Consider the following 27727-nt stretch of genomic DNA (forward strand, 5'->3'; position numbering starts at 1 on the left):
TTAAATGAATGAGCCACCAGAATATATATATTTAAAGATTTACTTATTTATTATGTATACAGTGCTCTGCCTGCATGCACACCTGCAGGCCAGAAGAGGGCACCAGATCACATTACAGATGGTTGTGAGCCACCATGTGGCTGGGAATTGAACTCAGGACCTATGGAAGAGAAGTGCTTTTAACCTCTGAGCCACTTCTCCAGCCCCACCACCAAGATTTTTATTCTACAATTTAAAGTAACTGTTGCCTGGAGGTCTGAGGAAGAAAATAGTAAATCTTTGGGGAAAATCAACTTAAGCCGAGGAGGAATATAGTGTGTAGCTGGGGTTTCTGATAAGGTGGCTGAGATCCCTGTGAGACAGGCAAGATCAAGACCAGCTTTCTAACTCCATTTGTATATGTGGAGCAAGTCCAAATAGACAGCCTACTTGGAAAGCCTACAGAGGTGCATGTTAATTAGATACATTCTTTCTCATTAATCTTCACAAACTGCCTGAGGGCAGCCGACAAGGAGAATTCCCTTGAGCACCAAGGCCACCTAAAGCCCGAGGACAGTTATTCTCCTCAGGATCTCAAAGATCATAGTCAAAAGAGAACATTTCAAGCTACAAGTGGTGGACCGTGCCAGCAGTTTCAACACTCAGGAGGCTGTTGGATCAAATGGTAGGTCAAGGCCAGCTAGGCTATGCAGTGTGACCCTGCCTCAAAAACCCAAACAAATATACAATAACAAAACTATTCTGAACTTCTGATTCACTTTTTTGAAACGGATGAAAAGTTATTAACATAAAAAGCCCAATAAGAAAAATCACCACGGACCCCAGAGCAACTCTGCAACAACTTCAGAAACAAAACACAACCACAATCACCAGCTGACCTTAGGTGGGCTAGAGACGCAGTCTGGTAGGCCAGTGCTTGGCTGGTGTGGGTGAGGTCCTGCGTATTAGCCCCTGCACCACAAAACATAAAAAACAAGTTCAGGGCCTGGAGAGATGGCTCCGAGGTTGAGAGCACTGTCTGTTCTCTCTCAAAGGTCCTGAGTTCAATTCCCAGCAACCACATGGTGGCTCATAACCATCTATAGTGAGACCTGGTGCCCTCTTCTGGAGTGCAGGCACACATTGGGCAGAATACTATATAAATAATAAATAAATAAATCTTAAACAAACAAGCAAACAAACAAAAAACAGGTTCAATTAAAGTTTCTCTTAGCACTGGGAATACAATAAATATTCTACAACAGAAGTACAAATCTAAGCAGCCCCTAAGTTATCTACCTAGGCAAGTAAGAGCACCAGTGACAGCAGATGTCATGAGTATTCTATTTAATGGGTGCTGACATATATCTATTATGGTTGAAACATTGTTATATCTAGACAAAACTTACACACTTCATACATGTGAAAGGTATCAGGTTGACTTTAAGAACAGGAGAGAATTTATTGAGTTTTGAGAAAAGCTACATATAATGTGCGATGCAGTTCCATGTAAACTTTGTTTGCTACTGCTTGTTAGGCTCCACAGTTTCCTCATTTAAACCTTACAAATGGCCTGACCAGACAAGTAAGAAATTCCATGAGAAGAGCAAGTTAAGAAACTTATCGAAGGTTCATCCAGTTAACAGGCCAGCAGAGGGGGGAGACATGGCTTGAGTAATGCCTGATCCTGCAGGCCAAAAGCACTCACTCTCTTCACGAGGACCTCTTCCAGTTGAGAAATGTCATTTAAACTCAACTGTGAATCAAGAGAGTGTTATGGTCCATTTGGCTCTTTCCCTAGAGGGAAGTGGCTTGCTTTGGACAAACTTGCTTTGGGAGTGCTCATCTTGACCACACACAGCAAAGATATTCAGCCTTGGTGACATTACTTTTGCTAATGAGTCTCTGTGGGAATGGAGAAAGCTTTCTTCATCAGATTTTTACACCCTTGGGCGCCTCCCTGATGCTCAGGACAGTGAGGCTGGTGGGAGGAGCATAGCGGCAGCAGGAAAGCTAGACTTAGCCCCTAGCTTCTGCTCATCATCATATCTGTGCTCTGTGGTATAGTTCATTGCTGGTGGATGGGGCTGAGAGGAGGGCAACACAGAGGCTTCCCCACTCAGCATCATTTCCTGGAGTGTGAGAGACTTCAGCGGCCACAGCTAGGTACCAAATAACCTAGCTAGTGCCAACTTCAAAGCGATGGATTAGGAGAGCAGGCTCGTTCAGCCACACCTTACATCAAAAGAAATGCCAAGAGCAGCTCTTCTCAGGCCACCATCTCCCAGATAAATGGGCCTCCACCACACCCTTCTAGAAACTATAGTACCTTCAGAACCTGTGTCTCCTACTCTCTTAGCCCTGACTGAAAATGAGAAAGGAAATAAAACAAACCATCTACAAATTGACGTCACATAAGCATCAGTATCAAGGGGAAAGCAAAGGGCTGGCAGAAATCGTTTTAGATCTGTCTTTTTAAAAAACAGGCTTTAAAATAAGGGGAAAGTACCAACAAAACAAAAACACTTCCTTTTCAGGCAAGTACCCATCAGTCACCTCAGCGGAACTTTCTATAGAAAGTTAGTCCTGTTTGGATAATAGCGTGTGTTACCAAGATATTTTTATCTCTCTATAATTGCTGATAGTTGACAATTATATGACAATGAAAGGCATAGGAAGCACAGTTGCGAGACCACCAGCTTTCCTATTATAGTCATATATTATACACCCACCAAAAAGAAGATTCATGCGTGTCATGCAATAGCTCTAAGATACTTGCTAAATGTAAAATTGAATATGTGTACGAAGACCAAACATTTGCATAAAAGGATAGTTTCGTACATACACATAGCACATAAGAAACACTAATACTATTTACAAAAGCTGCTTCAACAGAAAAACTAAGGAGGCTAAAGGCACACAAGCTGCCCTTCATCCTGCAAGTTTAAATGCCTAGATTTGCCTTGCAAATGTGTGCACACATGTGCAAATTAATGTGCTTGTGTTTAAGTGTGAAGAAGGGTATGGTACATGCAACCATGTACTTCGTATGCAATCTCAAACTAAGGATCGAAGTTCTGTAAGCGCACTTAGTAATTACTTTTACAATTGAAGAGGGCTAGAGAGATGGCTCAGCTGCTCTACTAGAAAACCAAAAGAATTCAATTCCCAGCACCCACACGACAGCTCACAACTGTGTGTAATTCCAGAGGATCTGATGCCCCCTTCTGGCCTCTGTGGGCACCAGACACACATACACATGAGTCACAGACATACACGCAAGTAAAATAGCTATCTATACATACATAAGCAGATAAATAAAATATTTAAAAATGACATTAAAAGAAAAGCCAGAGTTTGCAAGACATAGCTTCTATTTACTGTGTTGGTCCACCACTTGAAGGAATGTGGTTTAGACATTAAAGAACAGTTGTGCTTCTATAGGGGCTTCTCAGCACCACATCCCTATAGAATCACGACAAACAAATTTGACCTTGTTCAAGGGGTTATTGATGATGAAGAATGAGAGGAACAACAAATTCAGTGAAACAGCCCTAGAAGTGCATTCCCAGAATGGGTAGCTCTAAAGAAACACACATAAAACTACTAAACACACTTTACAGATGTGATTGGCTCATGTCTCCCAGTTGATAAGAATTATTTTAATTTTTATATTATATTTTATTTATTTAATTTTATTTGCTTTTTGAAACTCAGCCTCACTATGTGGCTCTGGCTGTCCTGGATCTCACTGCGTAGATCAGGCTGGCCTCAAGCTCACAGAGATCCATCTGTCTCTGCCTCCTAAATGCTAGAATTGAAAGCATGTGTCACCATACTTGCCTTGATTCTTTTTTAAAATGTTTATTTTAATGTGTTCTATTTAGGACAAAATTCCTTGGGTTACTTAGGGTCATGCTGCCAGCTAATGAATTTTGCAATAAAATGTTTCTGATTCTCACTTAAACTTAATAAATACATAAAGAAAATATGTTATAGCCAGACATGGTAGCCCATACCTATAAACCCAGTACTCATGGAGGCAGAGGCAGGCAGATCGCTGTGAGTTCGAGGCCAGCCTGGTCTACAAAATGAGTCCAAGACAGCCAAGGCTACACAGAGAAACCCTAGCTAAAAAAAAAAAAAAAAAAAAAAAAAAAGAGGAGGAGAAAATATGCTACATATACACAATATAATAAATTTATTCATAAATAAAAATACAACTATGTCATTTATAGGAAAATTGATGTCATTATATTAACCAAAAGTAAGCTAGTCTCAGGAGAAAAAAATAACACCACCAACAAAACCCAAAACAACCCCAGTTGCTCTCATATGAGGAGCCTGTTTAAAAAAAAAAAAAAAAAAAAAGAAATAGAGAGAGAGAGAAAAAAAAGAAAGAAACAATTGAGTGAAAAGGGAGAAGCTGCCAGCTGGTTGGGAAAAGATGAGTGTGGAATCAGGGGAATTTGATTGAAATATGTGTATGAAAATGTCACGGTGCTATTATTATTATTTTACAACTCATACACCATAATTGCATTAAAAAAACACACACAGAGCTCTCTTTCTTTGCCACCCTCACCTGGTGTCAGCATTTGAAAATCCTGCAGAAGGGGAGCAGTAACATCCTTGCTCATTGTAAACCACACTTGCTATTACACACGCACAGACTCACAGGCCGACTTGCTCGCCCAGCTTTCCTTAAAGAGTTGAAGGAGGAGCTGGTGCTGGCTGGGCCGTGGGCCACTGTGACCACTCAGGAACGAGGCTGTTCGAACCCAAAGACAAGCGTCATCTGATTTTTTTTTTTAAGGCTAGTAAAGAAAGAAAGATAACCGTTATAGTCCAGTAAGCTGTATTCTTAGTATAACCCAGCTTTGACAGTCTAGGAGCAGTAAGTGAGTCCTTTTGGGGTGACGCCTTCCAAAGATGCCTCGAAATTATGACTAAGTTTCTATTATTTTCTACATAGTCACTGATTAGCCTCATCAAAAGGAAATTTGTGACATAGTTTGGTGCTAAGAGATCAGGGAACAAAACAGGGCTAGAAATAGTGACCTGGTTTCCCTGGAAACGGAAGAAAGTACTGGTTTATAGGTCACTGTTTTTTTTTTTTTCATGTTTTTTGTTTTTTTAACCAGGAGCCTCTGATTAAAGTAGACTGTAGCCTGCAGGTCATTTACCTGTTTTTTTTACATAAATAAAATCTCCCAAGAGTGCCCTTTCAGCCCTACTCACCAAATGAATAATTGACAGAAGGCCGTTTCGTTTCGACCCATATAAATTACTTTCCCCCCCTGTGTTCAGCAGAAACTTGGTTTTCTCAAATGTTGTAATGTGAAAATTTGTTCAAAGGCAAAAGTGAATGATAAAAATTCTAGGATATGGTTCTAGAATACGGTATGGGAGCTCATGAGCTCTGCCTCACATAAGCAACATAAGGCCTGTGTTATAAGCTGATGGTGATAATGACTCAAGATTTATCTTTATGTCACATGAGTCAGATTTTTTTTTTATTTTTCTTTTGGAAAACAAGCCTTCTCTAAGAGCACACACTGGGAAAGATTTTGAACAGATCTCGGAGCCTTAGTAAGAGGCCGGGGAACAGCAAATGGATGCCACTTGTGAATCACACAACAGGGTAGCTGGAGGGAATCTGGGAGCTGCTGTTCCTGAGCAGGTGCAGCCCAGCTGCCAACTGTATGCATCAGACTCCTGATGGAATCTCTGATCATGGTGTCCAGATGGTGCCAACGCTCCATATACCTGCCATGACAGATGTTCAGAGATGTCTCACACATTTCCTCCTGACATCAGATGACAGTGACTGGCAGAGTCTGGCTCCTAGATCCTGAACTCTAAGATGTCAAGATTATATATGTCAAGATTATATATGTCAAGATTATATATTCTACTTTCCCTTTGAAACATGAACTCTGAGAAATTAGAACATTCTCCAAGTATGAAATGGGCTCAAAGGTAATGAGCAGCTGCATTCATTACTTTCTGTTGCTGGGACAAAACACCATGACCAAAAGTGGCATATAGAAGAGCCCATGATGTCGGGGGTGGGGGTGGGGTGGGGTGTTGGTTCAGCAGCAGGTGGCTGTGTCAGAAAGCTGAGAGATGGACCACATGTACAAAGCAAAGTGAACCAGGCATGTGGTGAAGCTGTAAAACCTCAAAGCTTGTCTGCTTTGATGTACTTCCTACACCAACTCCAAAGGTTCTAAAAGCTTTGTAGTCTGAAGTTCCTGCCAACCTGGGACCAGTACTTATATATGTGAACCTATTGGGGACATTTCTCATTCAAACCACAGCTGACCGAACACACTAAACTAAACTGAACTAGACTAGACTAGACTAAACTAAACTAAACCAAAACCAAAAAGGCCAATGACCTATATGAAATGGTATGACCTTAGTACCTCTAGATGCCCTGGAGAGTCTGAGTCACATTTTTCCAGGAAAGTCAATGACCCTTGCTGCAGACTCTTGGCCAATGGAATCCAGACAATGGGCAGAGGCCAAAAAGATTGTTTTTCCCTTCTGTTGCACTAACTGCCTTCAGATGCAACCGCATCACCAAACACGCCCATGGGAGAGTATTAAAATTGAGCCTGTTACCAACTGTAGGCTGGCTCAAGCCTCTGTTCAGTCTGCAGGTGCCTCTCTGGCTTCTGCCTCACTCTTGTACCCTAGGTTGTACCCCCAACACACAGTAAGTGTCAGCACATGATTCTCACCCCCTTCCGGCTCTGACTCCTAAAGGAGCATGGTCTATAAGTACATCATATGGCAGATGTAAAGCTTTCTCACTACAGTCTTCTCCTGGTCTCTATGCACAGCTAGCTTCAGTTTCTATTGGTGAGTTGTAACCGGATCCCATGCTGGTTTGTAAGTCTACATTTCCATCACTATCAATTGGGCTGGAAATTTCTTTTCTACTAGTCATACTTTATTTGTGTCTTCTCTACAAAAAGAAAAATGAAAATTTTTTTAGGAGGGTTGGGGTTGTGAGAGTAGGGGTGGAGAACGGGGCTGTCAGTTCTCAGAGTTGCCGCCACACTTGGGATCAAAACAAAAACATGTTTACATGCACTGCAACTGCCTGTGTCCAGCTTCCACTTGGAATGGCACCACACTTTGCTACAGCCATGATGAGCTTCCCTTTTCCCTAAGCAGGCATCCTTGCCTGGTTCCTCCACTTTCTCCTTGCTTTATCATTTCTCTCAAGAAGTCATTTTCTCATCCCCTATTATTTATTAGAATGAACTGCTTCTTGTCCTTAAAAACCAAGCGTGGCTGTTCTGCCTTTATAAAAGAAAGGCTTCTTGAAGACGTCTCACTCATTTTAACTCAATTGAGCTGTACTCTCCTTTAGCTACGTTGCACATCATATCTATATGAGCTGCACTGGGCTCCAGCTGTTGGGTTATTGGCCTGCGTTCCTCAACTTGACAGGAGGCTTCCTCAACACTCCTTGGCTTGGCATTAAGTCCTGAATGTGATGACCACATGATAAAAGCCATCGAGTGAGTGTTGGTGGAATAACTGACGGAACTGTTCTTGACTTGGTCCCTCCACAAAGTTGGGACAGTATTTAGAAGGATGCTCTATTCAAGTAGTTCCCCAGAGATGGGGGTGGGGCATGGAAAAGCTCTAGAACATCCTGCATTACACAGCAGGACTCTGATTCAAAGAAATCATTGTAATTGTTTTCAAGGAAAATAATTCATATATTTAATATAGAATTTTAGAAACTGGATTTGTTTTAGAGACTAGCTGTCAGTTGGCTCCATTTGAAGGTGTGAATATGAGAGCGAATGTGTTTATTTGCCTGCCAGAATTCTAAGTAGAATGCTTCCTCCCCTCGCTACTGACAGATCACGACAAGAGCATTCTAATTTTCACGCAAAAAAGATGAAAAATGGTTTCTCATTTGCAAAGAATCAAATGCAGACCGTTCTTTTAAAAACCTGTCTCTTAGCTGACATCTGGTGGATAAAATCCAAAATGCAGTTATAGAAATGAAAGATGGTCCTTAGATCCCACAGGAAGAAAATCATTAAGGACTTAAGCCAAATGGGCTGAAGGCTAATTTTGCTTATATTGCTGGCACTGAGTTATTCCTAACTGGATGGTGTGATGGTGTGAGGTTTGATGGAGAAACGCTCCGGTGCTTGCAATAACAGCTGACAGGCTGTAAATCCTGCTCAAACTTCCGGCCATAGTGAGATGACAAAGAGGTTAAAGCGAAGAGATACATTAGCCTTAGAGGGATAAAAGGGGGATCCTATTGGAGTTCTTCATGTCAGTACAATATGGAAAAAACAAGAAAAATCCCAGTTCTTTGGTATGTGAAAGTTTGAGGGGCCGGGGAAGTATGAACATGGACAGAAGTGTCCTGCTTAGCCCTTTCTGTCAGCTTCACACAAGCGTGGGTCATCAGGGAAAAGAGAATTTCAATTGAGAAAAATGCCTCCATCGGATTGGCCTGTGGGAAAGCCCATGAGGACATTTTTCTTGATTAATGATGGATGTGGGAGGGTCCAGCCCATGGTGGGCATTGTCATCCCTGGCCAGGCGGTCCTCGTGTGCAAGAAGGAAGCAAGCTGAGGAGGCCAGGAGGAGCCGGTAGGTACTGTGCCTTTGTGCTCTCTGCTTCTCCCCCTGCCTCCAGGTTCTTGCCTTGACTTCTTGCCATGATGAACTGTGAGCGCTAAGATGACATAAACCCGTTCATGCTCAAGCTGCTTTTGGTCACAGTGTGTAGCAAGCAATAATTAAAAAAAACAACTAACTAAGCCAGGTGGTTATGAGGGAAGATGACTGGGGCTGTGAGGAACACGCCAAGAGCGGGTAATGGAAGGGCGGATGTGATCAGAGTACGTTGTGTGTACTTTAGGAAAGTGTCACAGAGGACCCCACTATGTCATAGGATTAACGTATACTAGCCATGCATTCAGGATTCTGAGGGTATTTTATTTCTGACTTGTGTATGTTTCTACCGAGCAAACTTTCCTTCTGGTCTGAGTAAAGCAAACGTATTTTCAGACTTGGGCTGCGTGAATGTCAACCTTGCATGACCCTCTCCTGAAGCAGCAACTGAGGTGAGGTGCCATATTTATTGATCCCTAATCTATCACATTTCCAACAAATCCTTGCTACAGCCACTCAGAATTACAGCATGGCAGTAGCACACGCCTATAGTCCCAACACTCGGAGGCAGAGGCAGGAGGATCTCTGTGAGTTCCGGGACAGCCTGTTCTACATAATGAGTACCAGGATTGTCAAAGCTAAGTAGAAAGGACATGTCTCAAATGTTTTTCCAATACTGCATTGTTTTATGAAAAAATTACTGAATATTTTTTGTTTGAATGTTTTTTTATGAGTTGTAGACCAGTGGTTCTCAGACTTCCTAATGCTGCAGCCCTTTAATGCAGTTCCTCATGTTGTGGTGACCCCATAAAATTATTTTTGTTTCTATTTCATAACTTTGGTTTTGCTACAGTTTTGAATTGTAATGCATATGCCTGATATGTAGGGTTTCTGATATGTGACCTCTCTAAGGGGGTCACGACCCACCGGTTGAGAACCGCTGCTGTAGACCAACTTGTCTATTTGCATTTCTTTTTGGGGGCTGGTACCATGGCTTAGTGGTACAGAATTTGCACAGTATATGTGACGCCCTGGATTTGATCCTTTAAAGGGATCAAATTAGGTATATCAAATTGGATCTTTATTCCAATTATATTTTTATAACAGTGGCAACTGATTTTTCTTTTTCTTTCTCTCTCTCTTTCCTCCTTTGAGATGAGGGTCTCAGTATGTTGCCCAAGACGGTTTCAATTGTATAGTCCTCCTATGTCAGACTCCTAAGAAGCTGGGATCACAGACACATACCTGGCTTTCAGGCAATTGACTTCCACACGCAACTTTGTTTCCATTGACTCTATATGTTCTTGCATTTTTTTGTATTTGGAGAAAATATTTTTTTCACTTTTAGTAAATTTTAGCAGGCAGATTCGTTGCAGACAACAGAGCTGGATTTGCAGTTGTATAAATAGTATACAACTGTTTATAGACAATGACCACTTCACAACCTCCAGTGTTTACACTCTTTTCTTGCCTTATTGCTTAAATTTCCAGAAGTTTGCTAAATGAAAGTGGAGACTGTATAATAATTGTCATGCTGTTGGTTTTAGTGTTTTGTCACTGAACAAAATGATGGCTTTTGACAAATATTAATCTTTTCTGCTTTTTTCAGATCGTTAGCCAAGTGGTTGTAGTGCACACTTTAATCTCAGTACTTGGGAAGCAAAGGCAGGCAGATCTTCAAGTTTGAGGCCAGCCTGGTCTACAGAGTGAGTTTCAGAATACGGCCAGGGCTACACAGAAAAACCTTGTTTTGAAAAAACAAAAACAAACAACAATAAAAAGATTGTTATAAAATCAAGTATGTCAACATTTGTAGAATACTCTTTTGGAGCATATTTTGAGAAAATGCCCTTTTTCACCTCCAGTTAATTTTAGCAAGCTGATTCAGTTGCAGACAACAGGAAGAGATTTGCAAACTTGGAGATATAAGCAGAGATTCAATTGCTTTTGAATTGAAAGTGAGCAGAAGTAGGCTGTCTATACTGTAGAATGGGCCTACCAGAGAAAGATACTCCTATCAGAATAAGGAAGTTGTGCTCCTAGCCAGTATTTGCTGAGTGTGCCATCCTTGTGTTGTCTAAAAACAAGAACCTGAAAATGCCCTCTCAGCATATAATAAGCCAAACACCAAGCGTACAGGGCTAAGCAAGAATACTTAAAGCTGTAAGGGGAAAAGACAATGTTACATATAAAGGCAGACTTAATAGATCAATACCTGACCTCTTTCGGAATCTCTAAAAGCCAGAAGGAACCTGATAGTTGTTTTGCAGACTCTAGATACCAGAGATGCCAGCCCAGAATACTATATCTAGCAAAATTTGCAAACACAATAGATGGAGGAAATAAGACATTCCATGATAAAATCAAATTTAGGTAGTATCTATCTATAAATCCATCCCTATAGAAGGCACCAGGAGAAAAACGTAAAGAAGTTAATCATGCTGAAGAAAACATAAGGAATAAATAATCCCAGACCAGCAAATCAAAAGAGGAGAAACACACACACACACACACACACACACGAATGTGTGCCCCACTACAACAAAACAAAACAGGAATCAACAAACACTGCTTATTGATATCTTTCTACATCAGTGATCTCAGTCCCTTCCCACCCCAAGATACAGACTAACAAAATGGATATGAAAACAGGATCCATCCTTCTGCTGCATCCAAGAAACACACTTTAACATATAGAACAGACATCACTTTTATGGTTCTTCCTGATTTATTTAGTTTATTTTATTTATGTGTAATAATATAAGTGTATCTGTTAAAAAAGAAACAATAAAAATGGGAAAAAAGAAAAAAATAACAGATATCACCTCAGGGTAAAGGGATGAAAAAATATATTCCATTGAGAAGCAAGCTGGTGTGGCAGTTTTAATAGCTGACAAAATAGACTTTAAACCAAAACTAATCAGAAGAGCTAGGGAAAGACACTAAATATTCATCAAAGGAAAAATTCACCAAGAAGACATTTTAATTCTTAACATCTATGCATGAAACACAAAGGCACCCAAGTTCATAAAAGAAACACCACTACAGCTTAGATCATACACTGACTGATACACAGATAGTGAAACTTCATTACCCATCTCTCATCAATAGGTCATTCAGACAAAAAGTAAGCAGAGAAATGACATATGTAATTGACATTATAAATCAAATTGGCCTAACATATTAACAGAACATTTCACCTAAGCACAAAAGAATATACCTTTTTCTCTGCATCTCATGGAATTTTCTCTTGAACTGACCACATACTCAAATACAAAGCGAGTGTCAGCAGATGAAAGAAAATTGAAATAACACACTGCATCTTGTCTGCTCACCATGGATTAGAGCTGGAAATCAACAACAGAAACAGCAGAAAGCTTACAAACTCATGGAAACCCAGACAGAAATTAAAGACTTTCTAAAATAGAATAAAAATGAATCCACAATGTATCCAAACTTATGGGACATAATGAAAGTGGTTCTAAGAGGCAAATTCATAGAACTAAGCACCTACATTAAAAACAAAACAAAACAGCTGAGCATGGTGGCACATGCCTTTAATCCCAGCACTCAGGAGGCAGAGGTAAGAGGATCACTGTGAGTTCGAGGCCAGCTTGTTCTACAAAGCCAGCCCAGGAAAGCCAAGGCTATGCAGAGAAACCCTGTCTCAAAAAACCAAAATAAAATAAATAAATAAAAAGTAAAAAAAGAAAAAAAGCCTGGAGAGATCTCATACTAGCATCTTAGCAGCACATGTGGAAGATCTAGAAAAGAAAGAAAACTCACACCAAAAAGGAGTACATAACAAGAAATAATCAAACTCAGGGATGAAATCAATAAAATAGAAACAAGAACAACAAAACAATACAAAAAAAATCAATGAAACAAGGAGTTGGTTTTTAAGAAAATGATATGTAAATCAATAAATTTAATCTACCATATAAACAAATTGAAAGACAAAATCCACACAATCATCTCATTAGATGCAGAAAAGACTTTTGACAAAATCTAGCACCTCTTTGTGATAAGAGCCCAGGATAGATTAGGGATAGAAGAGACATACCCCAACATTATAAAGGTAGTTTACAGAAAGCCTATAGCTAACATCAAATTAAATGGAGAGGAACTCAAAGCAATTCCACTAAAATCAGGAACAAGATAAGGTTGTCCACTCTCTCCACACCTATCAGTATAGCTCTTGAAATCTTCGCTAGAGCAATAAGGCAACTTAAGGAGTTCAAGATGATTCAAATTGGAAAGGAATGAATGAAAGCATCTTTGTTTGAATATGATACAATAGTACATATACCTGAAAAAAAATCCATGGGAAAACTCCTACAGTGGATAAACACTTTCAGCAAAGTAACTAGATACAAAATTAACTCACATAGGCCATTGTGTTACATCTAATTGAGTTGTTGGCTGAAGGGGTCCCATGGGAATCACCAGACAGGCCAGGCTGTTGTCAATACTAACAATGCGAAAGATCCGGGTGTAAGAGACCGTGGACACTGAAGTGAGGGACAGCAAAGGACACAGCTTATTTGGGAAGCAGAGTGCATATTGTACTGTTACAGCTCTGATTACAAAATGCATAGTCTGTAAGATGCCAGTCTGTAATGCTTGTTATTTCTTATTGTGCAAGGAGCAGCTTTTTATATGTTACTAATTGTACTATTTTCCAGAAGATAAATGCGAAGAATGTGATGCCTGTCCAAGGAGTGTGGAGTGTGAAGGTAGTATTCTGCCACAGCTATGCAAACATCCTCTTGTTTTCAGGACATGCCCAGCAAGTGCTTTGTCTTGACCTCATGTCAGTTCAGCAAGTCTCCTTCATTTAATCCTTTTTGTTTAGTCATACTTTGCAACAGAACATCCAATACAGCTGTTCAATATTTGCTGAAATTTTTAAATGTTGGGAGTTCCCCCCCCCAGACTATTATAATAACAAAACCCAACAATCAATGTAAACATATAAGCATAAGAGGGGCTTGAAGTCTTAAATTGATTAAACAGATTTAACTGCCCCAAGCCATTGGCCATACCCTCTAGTAATCACCAGGCAGCCCATTCAAGTGTGTAACTAATATCAGACTACAACTGCAGTATTTCCTGAGTCACATCGCCACAATTTAATAAATGTTTTCTAACCTTATCCCAAGGGAACAAAGTCTCATTCTAATACACAGGAGTAATACAGAAGTGAGTCACATTCCAATCACATGTCAGTGACAATGGTCTTTGTAAGCTAACAACTCAATTATATAACATAACCACCGCAGATTTTAAATCGCTGAGGTCAGCATGCAGCATGCTATCTATGTGCTTTTGAGGGTTGCATAACTTTCCTGAATCAGAATGCCATCTTTGAACATAATGCACATTTTGGATGGTTTGATGTAGGGCCACTGTTGCAGTGGTAAATATGACAATGATTCTCAGTACAGTGGCATTAATGAGTCCATGAATTCTTTTAGTCCTTTTCTTCACTTCATCCAATATATGATAAAGCATAGACGTGGAAAGGGATTCTTCCCCCAGCTTAATCTGTCTGTACAGTCAGGCATCCAAACAACAATCTGGGCTTGAAGTACATAAACCCTCTGGAATCTCAAGTTAACAGGAGCACTAGTATTTAAATACATATACAAAGAACAATAGAAATGCCACAAATCTTTCACATTGATTCCAAGTAGTTTCTCCAACCAGAAACAAATAAGGAATACAAACATATGCTATAATATCATGAGATACAGGTTTGTTTGTTTGTTTGTTTGTTTTTTGTAAAAGAGGACATAGTCTCATTTCTGGAAGTATTTTTCCATATACTCCATTTCCAGACCCAAGTGTTACCTACCCAATGCTGATATTAAGTCCCAAAGTGTTCTTGAATAGCTCCTTTCTCCATATGAAGAGGGAGAGGAGACATCCCGCTCCTATGCTATACTAATCCCTCAGACCCATTATTACGGATGGTATTATTTTTATTATTATTATTATCCTTATCATTATTATTTCTTTGTCTTTTTGTTTGGTGTGAGCAGAACATACAAGGCTCCAAAGAACGTGTTGTTGTTTATTACTCAAAAGGACAACTATTTGAGCACGGTCTTTTCTTAACAGAGAATGGCATCATAGCCTACCTTTTAATATTAATGGGGAATTTTATCAGTATTAAAGACTATTTTTGACCATTTTATTACATAAAATAACCACTAAATTATTGTATCATAATTTTAGTAAAATATAATGATGGAGAATGATGAGATGGAAAAACAGTGTCCTCTGATTCTCTGTTGTTCAGTGGATAGTCATTTGTAAATGTTTAATCTCTTAATCTACTGACCCACTACTACTAGAAAATATTTTTCACTCTCTCTAGTAGCATTTTTGTCATAAAATCTGAAGTCTATTTGACTGAAATTAACATAGCCATTCCAGCCTTGTTCTGATTGCTATTTGTCTTACAATTCTATATCTCTGTTCATCATTAAAAGGGAGAACAGAAACTGAAACAGCATCAGAACCTGTAGGCAGGAGCTGATGCAGAGGCCATGGAGCGGTGCTACTTACTGGTTTGCCCTATGGCTTGCCCAGCCTGCTTTTTAAATGAACCTAGGACCACCAGCACAGGGATGGCACCACCCACAAATGGGCTTGGTCCTTTCCCATCAGTCACTAAGAAAACCACTTACAGTTGGATCTCTCTCTCTCTCTCTCTCTCTCTCTCTCTCTCTCTCTCTCTCTCTCTCTCTCTCCCTCTCTCTCTATGCATGCTCACATGCTGAAAATGTTTTTATTTTTTAAGGATCATTTTTATTATAATTTATTCAGATTACATCCTGATTTTTATCCCCCTCACTTGTATCTTCCCACCTCCTCCCGCCCTCCCTCCCTCCCTCCCTCCCTCCTTCTTTTGCCCTATTCCCCTCCCCTAGACCTCTGACAGAAGGCGACCTCCTCCTCCACTATATGACCACAGCCTATCAGACCTCATCTGGATAGCCTGCTTCCCCTTCCTCTGTGTGCCAGCAGGCCTCCCTACCAAGGGGAAGTAATCAAATCGGGGGCACCAGAGTTCCTGTCAGAGGCAGTTCCTGCTTTCTACACAACCATGGAGAATGAACTGTCCATTGACTAGAACTGAACAGGAGGTCTAGGTTCACTGCATGCATTGTCCCTGGTTGGTGCATGGGTTCAGATCCATCAGCTTTGACGGTCTTCTTGTGGGGCTTCTGAACCCTCTGGGTCCTTCTCTGCCCCCATTCTTCCATACTTCTCTCACCTGGGGTACAGCAGTGAGTCCCAGCATCTGTCTGAATCACCTGATGAGTGAGAACTCTCAGAGGACATCTGTGTTGGGCTGCCTCCTTTCAGACAACTCTAGTGTGTGTCAAGTTGACATGAGACTAGCCAGCACAGCCTCCATTGCTGAGGACAACACCTATACAACTCACTGGACATGGAGAAGTCAAGTTGATGCCTGCATAGAGTCTTCTCCCCAACATTCTAGCATCCTTGGTACAGAAAAGTACTCTGCAGATTATGAAAAGAAAAAAGAACATAAACACCAACCCAGCCACAAACCCTTTGATCTACAATGGTGTCCTGGGTCCAAGATATGCTAATGCAGTAGCGGCACAAAGCTTGTAGACATAACCAACCAATATCTGACTTGACTTAAAGCCAACTCCATGAGATGGAACCCATACCTGACACGGCTTGGGCCATCATAAAACTAACACTAGATAGCTCAGGGACCTAGGATAAAATCAAATACTACTGTTCAAACAGACAGACAGACAGACAAACAAACAAACAAACAAACAAAATGGCTTCTAATGACATCGCATTATAGATCAGCACCTTGCTCAGCCATCATCAGAGAAACGTCTTCCTGTAGCAGATGGGAACCAACACAAAGACCCACAGCCAGGCATCACGCAGAGAGTGAGAGACCTTAGATTTCAAAACAAGGCAATAACTAAGAGTTGATATTTGGGGCATCCATTCTGAAAGAGGAACTGTCTAGATCAGATTGGTCTGGGGCGTCTCTGAGTTGGGGTTTCTTGGCTAGTAGTGGAGAGCCCATTTCACTGTGGGCAGCACTAGTCTCTGGCAGGTGGTCCTGGATCATACTTGAAAACTAGCTAAGCACGGTGTCCGTGAACAAGCCTTGACCGTGTCCTGGCCTCCACCCCTTTTGCTTTCCCACGGTCTTGGGTGCATCAAACTTCTGCTCTTTACTGGGTCATTTGCAGCAGTATACAAATGCTCTCTACTAATCCTAGCCCAAACCCCCAGCAAAGTCTCTCCCATGGCAACACATCTTCCAGTTACACCAACACTGGGATCACCTCTACCCCCAGGCACAGGCTTTGCTCTCACTCATCTGCCCTTATCAAGATGGCCACAGCCTCCTCCTTTTTGACAAACCCAACCGTCGTTACTCTGTCTTGACACTAGACTTCCAGGCAGCAGCTGTTAGGACTGATACACCCTCCTTCTATGGACTCTCCAAACCAGTCACTTTCGTCTTTCCCCGAGCCCATTCCCCTCCTGTCTACAGCAGCCTAGATAGAGGGTTCTAGACCCAGGCACCAGATCCAGAAATTTCATCAAATCTTACTAAAAATAATCTTCGGTATATAGAGGAAGGCTAAATCCCCACCTTTGGAAATGCAGATGCGTCTCACTAGACAGCCTGTTTAATGTCCTCCTGTATATAATCTGGAGCCAAGGGCCTTGGTTTGCATCTTAGTCTCTTCCTGTGCAGCCTTCCTTAATTTTATTCATGAAATGGAGATGATACTCACACTACATAGCTAAACCTAGTCATTTGTGATAATTAAATGGCAATGCATATTCAAAGCACCTACAATGGGGCTGCCAGAGTACTTGCTGTTAAACACAGGTTTTGTTTACTTGCTTATATTCCTTCCTAGAAGTCATGAGAGGAGAAATCTTGCATGTGGAATTCAACCAAGAGTTCCCGGATCTAGAACGGCTCCTGGCCTACAGCAGGAGCTAGAACGAGGAATGCATATTCATTTAAAGGAGAGGCAGAAGTACGTATGGAAGATGGCTCCATTGCCACTGGTTGCTTCTGAGAGGAAGATCCTATTTTTCTCAACTTCCCACACAGAGTCTTAGGAATCTCTCATCCCGCGAATACAGTCCTATGAAAGCAGCTATGGCGTTCATGGCTCTGATACCCGCTTTTGCGGGGAAATCGCATGCTTTGTCATTTACTAAGTTTCACCACCATGTGAAACAGAAATAGAAAACAATTCTATCGTATGAAAAGTGCATACGTTGGTATAACACGAATGCAATTTAAAGGAAGACAATGCATTCCTCAGCAGTTATGGGCGTGAACGAACAGAACAGATACCAGCACTAACAAAGCTCATATACATACAAAACTGAGCAGAATCACGCTGTGCCACACCACCCCATGTCCATCTTGCTCCCAAGTCAGGTCCAGCACCATCATCCCCCCCCCTCCCCCAAGCCACAAGCCGGCGTTGGTCCCGCCCATTCCGAGCCCCGCCTTTAACTCTGTCCTGCCCAGCGCTCCCACCGGAGTCCTCAGCAGCCACGCCCCGGCAAGCCCCGCCCCCTAGCTGCCCGTCCTGTGTAGCTACGCCCCTCCCAGCCACGCCCCGCTGGGCTGGGCGGGGTCGGCTTCGCGCTCCGCCCCAGTGGTCCAGCGGTTCGGAACCGCCTGGAAGCGTGGGAGAGCGTCTACGGGAGCTGATCCCGCGCAGGGGCGCGGGAGTCTCAGCGAGGAAACATGGCGGCCTTGACAACGGTGGTGGTGGCGGCGGCGGCCACGGCAGTGGCCGGGGCGGTGGCGGGGGCGGGCACAGCCGCGGGGACCGGCGTGGGAGCGGCGCCGTCGCCGCAACAGGTAACGGCGGAGGCTCGGGCCCTGCTCCGGGCGGGGCTGGTGTTTGATGAGGCTTAGAGTCATGGCCGTGCTGTGCTGGGTCAGGCCTCAGTGGATGTCCCGACCGCTGCTTCCTCGCGCAGAGTGAGGATCCCCTTTCTTCAAAAATGGAAGCTGGTGATGGGAGTTATGAGTATTATTAAGTCTGCAGTGCCCAGGGCCCCAAGCTGGCTTGGAGAGCGTCCGAGCGCCAAGAATTGGATCTGTTGATTGAATAGATGCTAGAACACAAGGACGGACCGGATAGGTGTTTTCCCAAGATGGGAGTCCTAAGGACCCCAGTCTCTACAGGGTGGATTGGAAATCTTTTTTTCAGATAATCAGACCCCTTTTCTGCTTCAGTTTCCCTCCCTCCCCCCATAGCACTTAATACCACAGGGTAGATCGCATATTTTGTTTCTGATTTGCAATTGTGTTTCTGCCTCCATGAAAATGTAAGTACTAGGAGGGTAGACATTTTCGGAAGCTTTAGGCAGTTTTATTCCTAGTGCCAAGAACTGCGCCTGCTGTGTGCCCAAGATAGTGCCTTCGAGGTAGTAGGCACTTGCTAAGGTATTTGTGGTTCAGTCCAGACGTGAGGGAAAGCTACTGTGAGTTGAGGACTGGTTCCACCTTCCTTTTCTAAGGGAATACCACGTTCTTTCTAGTGTGAAGTTAAGGAAATTCCATCTAGGGAAGATGTTCTTACACATCCTTTGTTCTCCTTATTTTCCCTGTATCTATATTGCTCGATGACTCCCAAGTATATTAAGAGAAACTATGGAATACATTTTAAAATTAGAATATATATATATTCTACATATATATATATATATATATATATATATATATATATATATATATATATATATATACACATATATATAATGGATGACCATTCGTTGTGGTGCATGCCTGTAACCCCAGCATCTAGGAGAGAGAGGTGCCATTGTCAAGAGTTGGAGGCCAGTACAGGTTGCACAAATGGAAACTTTTCTTTTTTGAAAAACAAAAATAAGAAAATGGTCTGATGTCAGTGGTGTATGTTAAATGTCTTTTTCCATGAAAACCTTCTGCCGTACTGTAGTTCAGCATGACTCCCCCACCTCATCGTTGCGATGTTTTGCGCCCTGCTGTACCTTACCAACCAGCTTCCTGATGCTGCCGTTGGCCTGCAGTATCATGGTTCTGCCTCAGTGGTTTGCAAAGGTCGCATTTGCCTTTACAGGGTGGGTGTACTTCACTGTACAGCATTTAGCGATCCCTGGAGAGGTCTTCGGTTGTCACAAAGGGGAGGGTGGGCTACCAACTACTAGAAGAAGGTGCTGTAGCACCTAGTAAAAAGGCTGGAAGGCAGTCCCTGCCTGGAGAGTTATCTGTTCAATAATGTCAGGAGACTGAACGTGAAGTTAAAATAGGGCCTGGGAGTGGCGCAGCTGGTGAAGTGCTAGCTGCGTTACTCTGGAGGCCCAAGTCTGTGCCGGGCGCTACAGCACACACACACCTGCAGTCCTAGTCCTCCATGGAGAGTTGGAGTCAGCCTGGCCTAATCAGTAAGCTCTGCGCAGTGAGAGACTCTACCAATAAATAAATAAATAAATAAATAAATAAAAATAAAACCAATAAAAGGGAGAGAAATTAAGAAAGACTCCTGACATCAACCACTGACCTGCACATGTATGTATACCAATACATAAACCACACACGTATGAAGAAGTGAGAGTCATTGAAGTTCTAGGTTGTGATATTTTGGACACGTTTATGTGTTGTCTGTCCTTCATACTTCTCCCAGTAGCTCCCCAACACCACCCCCCAATTTAAAAATGTTTAAAAATTAAAAACAAAATATACATTCCAGAATTCTCTGTTTTTTTTTTTTTAAGATTTATTTATTTATTATGTGCACAGTGTTCTGCCTGAATGTATACCTGCGGGCCGGAAGAGGGCATCAGATCTCATTATACATAGTTGTGAGCCACCATGTGGTTGCTGGGAATTGAACTCAGGACCTCTGGGAAAAGCAGTCAGTGCCCTTAACCTCTGAGCCATCTCTCCAGCCCAAATTTTCTGATTTTTAAATGAGCTTCAAAATTGATTTCCTATAAAAAGTCATGCACGTGTATGGGTCTATGTGGATGACCAGGTGTGTAATTCGGACTAATGGTTTTCAAGGCTCTGCATAGCCTAGTGCCCAGCACCTTTGAGTACATGATTTTCTATTATAAAAGAGACTTGGCAGCTGTGCTCAAAGACCTTAAGATGGGAAAATTATCCGGGATTATCTGAGTGGACCCAGTTAAGATGGGCAAGGGAACCAGAGTTAGCAGTAGGGAATACAATAACAGAAGCAGGAAAACACAGTCATGTGTTCCTGAGCCAGGAAATGAAGGCAACCTCTCAAACGTTGAGGAGAAGGATTCTCCCTGGAAGGCTCTAGGGTGGACACAGCCCTGCCAACACCTCAGATTAATATTTTATTGAAAAAAATTATGTACTTATGTGGCTCAATGGGACACTTTGATAAATGTATATAGTGTAGCATTATGGAATAAAAGCTAATTGTGTTCATTCTGTCTTTTCTTTTATAGTCAGACATTTGGAAACTTGTTTTTAAATTTGATACATGTTTTTACCGACTAGAGTCAACTTATTGTACAAAGCTTGAAACTGACTCCATGTCCCAGATACCTGCCATTGCTGTGACAGAGTACTTGACAAGTTGAGGAAGTGATTTGTTGGTGCTCAGGATTTGAGGGGCGACAGTTTCCTGTGGAGGGGAAAACATGTCAGTGGGAGTATGAGGCAGCTGGTCACATTGCATCTATGGTCAGGAGCTGAGAAAGATGAATGCTGGGATTTGGCTCCTTGCCTTTTCTTTGTTCTCAGACACCTGCCCATAGAATGGCGCTACCCACAGGCAGGACAGTACACCTAACCAGCAGTCACTCATTCCTCTACCCTCCCCCATACAGTCCCTGGTAACCATCTTTCTACTGTCTTTTTCTATGAAGTCAGCTTTTGTTCAAGAATCTCCATATAGTAAGGTCATGTGGTATTTGTCTCTCTGTTTGCTGTGTTACGCTTAGTACAGTGTTCTCTAGGGTCACACTTGGATTTTAGACCTGATTTGCAGAACTGTGAGGGATTAAACTTGTGTTGTCAGACACTAAATGTGGTAGACTAATGTGCGGTTAGTTTGTACAGTAGCAATAGGAAGCAGGAAGAAAGACCCGAGAAGTCTTCATCTTTGTCTGATTGGAGTCCTCTGCTGGCTTAAAAGATGGAGTGTAGGGGCTGGAGAGATGGCTCAGAGGATAAGACCAGTGGCTGCTCTTCCAAAGGTCCTGAGTTCAATTCCCAGAAACCACATGGTGGCTCACGACCATCTATAATGAGATCTGGTGCCCTCTTCTGGTGGGGAGGTGTACATGCAGGCAAAACCACTGTATACATAATAAATAAATCTTTAAAAAAAAAAAAAAAGACGGTACGCTGCTGGCTTGAGTGTTGAACATGTGCTGCAGCAGCGTACTTATGTATTCCTCTCCCCAAAGGGCTGAGGAACTCGTTGCTTCAGTGTCCAGGAGAGTCCATGGTCACTGGTAGCTGACAGCTAAGCTAGCCAAGCCGACTTCATAGTGCCACAGGAAACAAAGATAGAGACTTTACCACATTAGTTCATAAATTGACTAAACATACACAACAAAACAAATTCCAGAAGCCGTACTTTTGTCTTTTGTCTTTGCCACAGTATATTGCATTCAGTTCTTTTGTTGTTGTTGTTGTTTTGTTTTTTGTTTTTTGTTTTTTATTTTCCAGACAGGGTTTCTCTGTGTAACCTTGGCTGTCCTGGACTCGCTTTGAAGACCGGATTGGCCTTGAACTCACATCGATCTGCCTGCCTCTGCCTCCCGAGTGAGTGCTGGGATTAAAGGCGTGAGCCACCATGCTGGGTCTTTACATTTAGTTCTTAACAAAAAGAAATGAGATGTAGAGAGATGAAGCACAGTTCACTCCTAGCAAGAGAAAAGCAGTGAAGAGGAAGACAAGACACTGGGTGTGCTAGACAGACTTTATATTAATTATATTGGGCTTTTGTGTTTACTTTGAGATGGGCGCTTGCTGTGTTGCCCAAGCTGATCTGAAATTCAAGGGTTTAAGAGATCCTCTTGCCTTGGCCTCCAGAGCAGCTGGGACTACAGAAAAACTGCCATGCACAGCCTTAATCTATTTTAAATATAGTTTAATTTATTTTAAATATTAAAATACTTAAGACATTTCAATCTATTTTCAATATATTCAACAACCTAAAGGGAATTGTTGCTTTTAAAACAAAATCCCAGATGTCCAATTTTCCCAATAAAGACTCAAGAACAAGATGTCGAGGTGAAAGCCTGCTAGCTCAGAGAGGCAGAAAGCACCCAGCTGCCCTTCCTACTCAACTGATGTCCCAGGAGGAAGACGCCCCTTCTCCTTCCCTACGCTGTCTTTAAAACTCTTCAAACTGAATGTCCTTCCTTTCTACTTCCTGTGCGTATCTCTATCATCTATCCTCCGCACGTCCTCTCACTCTCTATGGTTTTTTCCCCGTGTTCACTTCCTGTCAACCTGTCGCTTGCTCTGCCTCTTGACCTATGATTGACTTTATTTAATCTCATTTACAGAAAGCTCTTGGATTAAAGGTGTGTACTAGGGCTGAGCCACACCACAACTAGAAACAGGTTTTTCCAGTATATAGTCTTGGGATTTACAGTGTGATCAAATATCCTGCAACAGGGAATCATACCAAAAGAAGTAAAAAAAAAAAATGTGCGAACGGTAATTCATTAAATAGGATACACATACACACAGAGAGAAATAAGATCAAATCAAATTTGGGAGGTTACAAAGTACATGAAATGGAAACTTTACAGAAGGAAGAGGAAGAGAAGATGATGACGATGACACTGTTGAGCGGCTCAGTTCATGATGATGAAAACGTGATGGAAACCATTCTCATTGCAGAAGACCAAGAGGCAATGTGTGAAGTAGCAGCTAGAGGCCAGGCTATCTTCTTCACATACCTGCCCTAGTGACCCTCTTCCACCACTTCCCACTTCCTGAAGGCTCCACGGCCTTTCAAAATAGCATCACCAATTAGTGCACAAACATTGAGAACATGAGGCTGTTGGAGCTGTTTCAGATTCAGACTGTACCGTTCCACTCCTAGCCCTCAAGACTCATGGCCGCCTCATGGTGCCAAACGCATTTAATCTGACTTTGAGAATTTCAGTACTGTGCAAAAGTTGAAGTCCAGTGGCACAGAAGAGACATTCCCATTCCAAAAGGGAGTAATGGGAGAATGAAGTAAGGGGTAGGATCAAAGCTAGACTGAAAGCTAAACCCTGTGACTCAGGCACCAGCATCTAGGGCACATGGCATCATGGGTTTGGGTAGCTACCTCCCCATGGAGGCCTTTTTCTTGGGCCGCCTTTACTTGGCATCTAGCTTTCTTTGGCACATATGCCATATTTCTATAGTCTACAGCATCCTTGACTCTTCCTTATAGCTTAGGCTTCAACCTCAAAGCTTCATACATTCCTCACTCCTGGACTACTGGAAGGGAATATGACTCTGCTCCATATTGCCTGTCCTCCTAGGCTTTTCTCTAGAATCTTGTTGGAAGCCCGCATGGCCCTGTAACTCTCTGTGGCTGCACACAGCATCATGTGTTTGATGCCAGGTACTGCTGCTAGGTAAGCATTAGCCAGATAACCACGGGACTGTGGCTACAGTGGTGTCATACTTTTTTGTCAGTTTGATACAAACCTAGACGTACCCAGGAAGAGGGAAGCTCATCTGCAGAATTGCTCTCATCAGCTTGGCCTATGGGCATGTGTGTGGGAGCATTTTCTTGATTGCTAATTGATGAAGGAGGGTCCAGGCCACTGTGGGCACCTCTGTCACCAGGCAAGTATAAGAAAGGTAGCTGAACCTAAGTCTGGAGAAAGCCAGGAAGCAGCATTCCTCCATGCTACAGTCTCTCTTACAAGGTGCTCTGACGCATCGTCAGAACCATGTGAAATCTCTTTCCTGGAGACAGGATTCTCCTGTGGCTGGCACCAGTCTTCAGCCTTTTCCTCCTCCTAGCATGAGATTCCCCGGGAAATTCCAAATTCTTGGGGTCCATTAGCCCTCAGTATCAGGCTCTCAGTAGCTTGATAGCTGAAGGGAAGGACTCAAGTGGCTCTTTAGACATCTTTGCTGCTGCCGGGATAGGTGGAGTAAGTCGTCACTGTCGTCATTTCTGCTGGCATCTGTTTTTCCAAGCTCCCGTCACGTTCACACTTTGTCTTTAGAACATTCTAGGACTTCCACAGCCCAGATCTCCAGGCACTTGCTCCTTTTACATGGGGCCGGGGGCAGGTTATATAGCGACTGTATTTCTCTGGTGCTAGTTTTCTTCCTTAGCTATTTCTGTGTTGTTGCCACCACAATACCTGAGGAAAGGTGTATTCCGGCTGATGACTCCAGGGGCGTTCGATCTGTAAACAGGAGAGGGAGAGCTGCTGCTTGGGGCAGCAGGAGTGTGTAGGGGTGGCTGTTCACAGTGTGTCAGGACCAGAGAATGAGGCAGGAACCAGAGGCAAGTATATAGCCTTCGGAGGCCCGTCCTTTGTGACTCACTCCTGCTGTCCTGGTCCCACCTCCAAAGGCTTGGTGGCTTTCTGAAAATGTGCCCAGCTAGGAGACAAAGATTCACAGCATGAGCTTCTGTGAGACACTCCGGAATCAAGTCATAATATAGACAAAGGAAGTGTTTGGTTAAGTCGGTTTCATGGCATTGTGACAAGAATATAAGGAAGGAAAGAGGTATTCGGCTCATGGAGTCAGTTTGTTGTCCGTTGTCATTGGCACCATTGATTCTGGACTTGTGCTAAGGCAAGATGTGGTGACAGGAGCAAGTGCCAGAGGCTGTACACAAAAGACTATATGTTCTATATGTCCATTGATCCAAAGCAGTAGAAAGCCTGGAGCTGAGAGGCGGCATCATGAAGGAGAGCCTGCATATGGGAATGAGTTTATTCTGACACAATGAAAATATTCTGGAGCCAAACAGTAGTGGTATTGCATGACTTCGTAAATATCTAGAAGACCACTGGGTTGTCGACACACTTAACAAAAAGTGTTTTATGGTATGCAATTTTTGTCTTAAAACCTTGTTTTTTGGGGGCCAGAGAGATGGTTCAGTGGTTAAGAGCACTCGCTACTCCTCCAGAGGTCCTGAGTTCAATTCCTGGCACCCACATGGCAGCTCACAACTGTCTGTAACTACAACTCCGGTTCCAGAGGATGCAACACCCTCTCACAGACATACATGCAGGCAAAACACCAACACAAATAAATAAAGTATTAAAAAACAAACAAACCTTGTTTTTGCTCCCAGAAATAGAAAGTCTTGCTCACCTTCCCACCTCGTATCTCAGCAGCTCCTCTTGGTCATAAATATCTTTCAGATACACATTGCCTTTTACTTTTCATGGCCCAGGCACTTGTCACACTGTCACCCCTGGCCTGTACTACTACGCTACCCTCTTACTGTGCCTCCCCCAGCACACTTCCTATCAAGCTATTGTTCCCAAGGCCAGACACATTCTTTTAAAGAACTAAGTGTGGCAGAATTTCCTAAGCATTTTCTACTCATCAACCCCACTGACCTGAGAATTTTTTTTTCAAGATTTATTTTATTTTTAAGTATGTGGGGGTGGGGTGGAGGTGTGCGTGCATGCACATGAGTGCACGTGTCCACAGAGGCCAGAGGCCTAGGGTCCCCTCAAGCAGAAGTTACAAACGAGCCTTCCGTAGTGGGTGCTGGGAATTAAACGTAGGCCCCCTGCCTGAGCAGCATGTTCCCTTAACTTCTAAGCCCTCTCTCTAGTCCCTGTGTGAGAAATTTTTATTTGAACTTGGGTGTATGGGTATATAAAATGGGCCTCCAAATCAAAAATTTATTGATAATAATTCATCAATTTGTTTTTAAACAATTATTCGATATATACATAATTTTACCATTTATGTATTAATGGTAAAAACAAATTTAGAAACTGGTAAGGTTGAAGTAAATCATGTGATATGAAACTGACTGCCACTCCTAAAAGGTTGTTAAAAAGTTAGATTTCTTTGGAGATTGGTTTGCTGTACCGCAGAGGGAATGCTGGGACGGTTGATTGCTCTGAAGTGTTGAGGCACCCCTGGCTTACCCGCTCCAGGCCTCTCAAGATGGCCCCCTTTCTTGTTCTCACTCTTTCTTCAAGACCCCATCATGTGTATATCTCCATGTGTGTGTCAGCTCCCTTTCCTGGCTGACTGACGCCCTCCTTTGCACTCAACAACATACAGCTATACTGTTCAGTAAGATCCACTGGCTCTAAAATGTGTGTGTCTGGCACATACTTCCCTTTCCACTTTCTAAGCTCTTGCCAGTCTTTCTGGTCCTCAGAATCCACATAGCTGATGCCTTGACCTGGTCACCTTCCCTTCTGATTGCACAGTGGCCATCTCCCTCTCACACGAGCCTCTCAAATAGACCCTTGGGGGTGATCTAACAGAATACAAGCACCCCCACCTCAGCCCCTATATTTCTTTACTAGCACTTACCACACCTTCTGGTTTCTTGTTTTTCGGTTTGCCTACTTTTTATTGTTTATTCTTTTCTCTCTAAATCTGTTTTTCCTCAAGTGACTTTAATATCCTGGATCGTGCTGGTAGAGAATCATTTCCTGTTGTACCCGTCATATCACAGTGTTCAATCTATGCATGATAAGTGACTTGTGAGTAAATTACATAGTTTGTCAACAGTCCCTGGACACAATATTTCATGCTCAATTTAGCTTTTTAAGGTACAATGTATTTTGTCTACAAAGTATAGTTTTATTTTATGTAAATAACTTGCCTACAAGTGTGTGTGTATGTACACCATAAGCATGTCTGGTCTCTGCGGAGGCCAGATGAGGGTTTCAGAACTGGAATTGGAGCTACAGTCAGTCCTAAGAGATCACCTGGGCACTGGGAACTGAACCCAGATCCTCTGTAAGAACACTAAGTGCGCGTAACTACTGAGCAATCTCTCCTACCCCGAAAATGTTTTTTTTTTTTAACCTAGACTGACTACAC

General features: G+C 42.5%; 1 protein-coding gene across 2 annotated transcripts in view; it reads left to right on the forward strand.

Moving 5' to 3' along the window:
- Positions 1-18327: 18327 nt before the first annotated feature.
- CCDC112 (coiled-coil domain containing 112) overlaps positions 18328-27727 on the forward strand; it is a 28068-nt gene continuing 18668 nt past the window's right edge. For both annotated transcript variants that reach the window (XM_084779961.1, XM_084779962.1), the window contains exon 1: positions 18328-18556. In XM_084779961.1, the coding sequence (XP_084636087.1) occupies positions 18440-18556 (117 nt within the window). In that variant the 5' untranslated portion in view covers positions 18328-18439. The remainder of the gene's footprint in view (positions 18557-27727) is intronic.

The sequence above is a fragment of the Acomys minous genome (assembly GCF_964271855.1).
Source record: "Acomys minous genome assembly, chromosome: 4".
In the NCBI taxonomy this organism is placed as follows: domain Eukaryota; kingdom Metazoa; phylum Chordata; class Mammalia; order Rodentia; family Muridae; genus Acomys; species Acomys minous.